This window comes from Montipora capricornis, chromosome 1, assembly GCF_036669925.1.
Source record: "Montipora capricornis isolate CH-2021 chromosome 1, ASM3666992v2, whole genome shotgun sequence".
In the NCBI taxonomy this organism is placed as follows: Eukaryota; Metazoa; Cnidaria; class Anthozoa; order Scleractinia; family Acroporidae; genus Montipora; species Montipora capricornis.
The window spans coordinates 31,861,676-31,866,675 of NC_090883.1; the positions used below are offsets into that span (position 1 = coordinate 31,861,676).

The 5,000-nt window shown below is 40.7% G+C and overlaps 1 protein-coding gene across 2 annotated transcripts in view; it reads right to left on the reverse strand.

Moving 5' to 3' along the window:
* LOC138038825 (unconventional myosin-X-like) overlaps nucleotides 1–5,000 on the reverse strand; it is a 60,850-nt gene that overhangs the window by 145 nt on the left and 55,705 nt on the right. For both annotated transcript variants that reach the window (XM_068884897.1, XM_068884892.1), the window contains one exon: nucleotides 1–4,370. This exon is cut by the window's left edge and continues 145 nt beyond it. In XM_068884897.1, the coding sequence (XP_068740998.1) occupies nucleotides 4,260–4,370 (111 nt within the window). In that variant the 3' untranslated portion in view covers nucleotides 1–4,259. The remainder of the gene's footprint in view (nucleotides 4,371–5,000) is intronic.

The following is a 5,000-nucleotide window of genomic DNA, read 5'->3' on the forward strand; positions in this document are numbered from 1 at the left end:
TGTTAAATGCAGAATGAGATGACGCATAATTTAGAATACAATAGGTATTTTATTCAGACGTCACAATTCAGAATTTGCCCTCGCCATCCTTTAACCATTTTTTCACAGTATTAAACAGCTATGCATCTTTAAAAATATATATTTCACAGTAATTTTGGCCTATTAAAATATGATTAGCTTACAGAAAGGCAAATGAGACATCGCAACATTTAATTCACAGTAATTCTGATAAGCAGATACATCAATTGTGATCCCAACTTTAAACTGTGCATTATGTTCACTGCATATAACATTAATTTTAGCAATTTGGTGGGAGCGATTCTAGAATACCCGGCCATTTTTTCACGGCATAAATCTGTTGGTCCCGCACTCCCGAAGTCGAAAGCGAAGTGGAATTCAGTGGGTGTAAAGCCAGTACTCCTGCAGTCCTGCAGTGGCTGTCCCACAGTCATGAACTAAGTGAAATTCAGCAATTGAAGAACTAGTGCTCCTACAGTCCCTATGTTCATTTGGGCCCAACTCTTTTAGAATGAGTAATAAGCGAGTGTTACTGGGGTCTTCTGCATTGTGTTCGTTATTAAGGGTTGTGTTTGCTCGGGCGCAAACAATCGTGTAATCGGAAGAATCCGAGAAAAAATAACTGTGTAATGGGAAGAATACTTAAGATGACTGCGGGATTTTCGGAACCGGTTTTTAAGTTCCGGTCTTTAGTGGCCGGGTGTTCTAGAATCGAGCCAATTTGCTACAATGACAAAGGGACAGAGTCTCATACATTCTAAAATTGACTTAGTTTTTCAGACTACCTACTTGTTACAAGGAGTTAATAATTTTCCGAATTAGAAAAATAGAATTTGGTACTTAAAGTACTTATAAACAAATTTCTTAGGTCTAAGACGTTTGATAGTTAGAATTTTACCGGCATTTTAGAAGAAGCTTGTCCAACGTTAACGACGACATCACTGAGCACGAAAACGCCAAAAATAACGGTGATATGAAAAAAAAAGGACTGCACGCGCTTTTCACATTTTGGTGGAGATTTACCGTGTCCTCTTTATTAAAATAAACAAATCAATACTGTTGAGCAAGACACGCACAAAGATAACTTCTTAATTCTTGCAAGGCTGGCACACAAGACCTCGAATAATCCGAAAACAGTCATACTATAATGTCGCATCGTTTTTCTCGGTGGCGTTGGCCTTTTCGTCTTCGCATCAAATTCAATACTGAAATGGAATTACCGAAACGCTGAATTTCTCAATCCATTTTTGAATGGCAGCAAGCCAATTCTGCAAATAGCCATCATGGAAACAGGCATAACGCTAAAAGGTATAACGCAGAAGCATAACGCAAAGGCCCTTTGAAGAATGGAGACTAGCTGTGTACTCCGTAAATAATTTCTGCTCTAAAAAAAACGTCAATCGATTGTTCACGGGAAAGGACATATAATTGCTATCGAACTTTTTCTTCCTGTTTACGTTATGCCTCTTTGCGTTATGCTTCATTGTGTTATCCTTTTTGCGTTATGGCCATTTGCGTTATGGGTCTTTGCGTGATGCCTATTCGCGTTATGGCTATTTGCGTGAGGCCTATTTGCATTATGGCTGTTTGTGTTACGGCTATTTGCGTCATGCCTCTCCGCGTTATGCCTCTTTCCGTGATGGCCATTTGCAGAATCGACTGGTTGCCATTCCGCTTTGGCTTGATGCACTCATGATTTGGACGATTTTATTTCAAATACTGATCATTGAATTTTGTTATAGATATAGAAAGTGCGACGTACGGGGTTGTATTCACGAGTTGTTTGTGTGAAAACTCAAATGAACGAGTGAGGGCTTTTGACACAAACGAGTGAAAATAACCCCGTAAAGAGCACTTTCTGTGGCGTGAGACGCGAATTTTCATTGAAATATTTTTCGTAACGCAAGGAGAGGCGCCGCGAAAAACAGAGGCCAAATCTGAAAAGCTATTTGAATGTAAACGAGTCACGATTCTGATTGGCTTGGAAGGCCTTTACGCTATCGTCGATTGGTTATACTTCCACACGTGAAACAACCGTACGCCATTCTGAATGGCTGTATAGGCTTTTTTCACATATCAAAATAAAGCATATAGATTTCTACAAATAAGCTTCATGGAATAAAGGCGATGTTACACTGCAATTTTTCGGGCAACTTGTCTCGCAACGCCATTTCTACAAACGTTCTCTCCTTACGAAACAAGTTGTTTTAAGGCGCTGTTACACTGTGAAATGTTTCGTGCAACTTGTCTCGCAATGTTTTAGCGACACTGTGGGACAAGTTGTACGAAACATTTCACAGTGTAACATACCCTGCAACGGCCAAAATCGTTGCGAGACAAGTGGCACGAAAAGTAAAACCTAATTCTACTTTCGGCAACGGCTCTTGCAACTTGTCTCGCAACTATTTTGGCCGTTGCAGGGTGTTACACTGTGAAATGTTTCATGCAACTTGTCTCGCCACAATGTCGCCAAACCATTGCGAGACAAGTTGCACGAAACATTTCACAGTGTAACAGCGTCTTTAGGGGTGTTAGCAATGTTTCATGCAACTTGTCTCGTTTCCATGATCACATGAGGTTAAAGGAACATTTTCATTGGCTGGTGTTGCAAACTGTTGCGACACAAGTTGCAGGACAGATGTTACACTTCACAATGCTGAAAAAATTCGCTGCAACCGTTGCGGAAAGTAAAACTTAATAGTACTTTCCGCAACGGTTTCTGCAACTGGTCTCGCAACGTTTTTGGCCGTTGCAAGGTATGTTACATTGGGCAACGCTCCGCGCAACTTGTTGCACAGTGGCGTTGCTAGACAAGTTGCACGAAAAATTGCACAGTGTAACAGCGTCTTAAAATTCACGTGCTACGTGTAATAAAGAACGATCCAAGGTTATCTATTGCCACTTTAACCCATACCATATCGCGTCAGTTATTGTATAGCAGGAGAGTTATCATACCATACCTCAACTTGTCGAGTTATAAACAGTTATGAATGGCTAACCGAGTTATGAGGCCTGCCTTAAATGCTAAAAACGTCAAATTCGTAATTTTCCAACAATTTACCCTTAGGCTAATAAACTTTTCAATAGCATTTAAAATACTGCTGTAGTGTTATGAGGTTGTAGCTTCGTCAAACAATTAATGTTGCTTTGCAACACACGCAGGTAATTAAAACACGACGCGAAGACTGGCTCAGCGAAGGAAATCACATGCGTCCAGAGTACAATCGTTTTCCCGTTTTGATCGAGAAATGGGCGCGAAATTTTCGGTCAATAAGGAAGGGTTGCGTTACAGTACAGTTGCTGTGTCGATCGTCACTAAAGTTGCCTGAACTTCGGTGAAAACTTTTTTCAAGGTAAATACTCTTATAATCGCTAAAACTCTACCTAACTACCAACAATAATTTTGGACAACAAATGTATCCTACAACCTTCTGGTCAAGCAGATAAGACATTCAAGGTGTATGGATCCTGTCTGGATTTTTTTGGGGGAAAATCGGGGATACTTATGCATGTGATACATTGGAGTGTTCCCGTTTGGTTAAACATACAAATTAATTTTCATTTTGCAAACAGACATTCATGCTACAGCACCTCAATTATGGGCACTCATAATTTTGAGTCTAAGATTTTCTGTACAACCAAAAAAGATAGAACAACAAGAGACGGCCCCTCGAAGAGCGATAAAGTGGGACCTCTAATCTCAATACTTGTTGGGAAAATGTGACACACCACTACAAATTCTCATTTCCCAATTTTTCTGTGTGATAAAAAGACTAATTTCTCCCTACTCCTCCCTCCCCTAAGCCAATGTTAGTTTAGAAACGGCCAAAGGCTTGTCAGTATTTTACACCACATTATCAACATTGGTAAGGGGGAGAGCTGAAGGGGGGAGGGGGTGGGGATCAAATAGGCTTTGTTTGTGAGTGCATGTCCAATGATGTTTAAGCCGGTTTTCCCAAGAGTTTTGTCGCTTTAAACGAAACTCTGAGTAACAATACATTCGGTAAAACGAACGAATTTTCCCCCCCTAGTTTTACTAGAAAAGGTATGGAAAGGAATCTCCAATTTCACCGTACTGCGGATATTCCTCTCTCTCCAGAGGTCACAATTTGAATTACATTGAGCAAAACAGTTCGAAGCACCCCGCATAATATCATAACACAGCACCAAATGGGATTGAAATGAGACGTAGAAACAGCTTTTAGTGGTCCCCTAGCTACATGCAACTTAAAATTTTTACTCTACATATAGGAATCTGATGCCTCCGACGACGCTTGACTAAAGTAGCTTGCCCGCCGTAGTTTCACAATCTGATTGATGTAAGCTTTCATCAGTTTGGCAACCTCGATGACCTGTGGACCACAAAACACCGAGCGGGCTGGACTAAATCAAATAGCACAAAATAAGCCCAACCAACCCATGGGATCTTCGCGCAGAGGGAGGGGACACAGAAAAACGCAAAAATCCATTTTACAGTCGTGTGCTTAGTTACCTGGCCTATGAACGAAAGCGAGGCTGGAGTTGACCTTGTGTTGATAGAAACCTCACTTCTTTTCTTATGTAAATTGTTACTAATTAGCATGACAACAACATTAACATAAGAAAAGGAGGGAGGTCTGTATCAAAACAAGGTCAACACCAGCCTCACTTTCATTTAAAGGCCAGGTAACTAAACACAAAACTGAAAAGAGGTCTATTCTTGCTCACTGGAAAGTATAGGGAGTTTTAGAAACCACGACGGCTACGGCGACGAAAATGTCACTTCAAACTGTTAGTTCGAGCTATTCTAAGTGCTTCACGATATTTTCACCTTGTCTCTGTTGTACAATATGGGCGAAGTATGCTATAACCAGATCGGCACGTACGGTTTTGGAGCAAATAGAGAGAGAAGGAAAGATCCACTGTTGTTTGTCCACGTTGTAGTCAACACCTGAAAATTGGTCATTTTGCGTTGCTGTTTGGACGAGCACGGAAGAGAAATG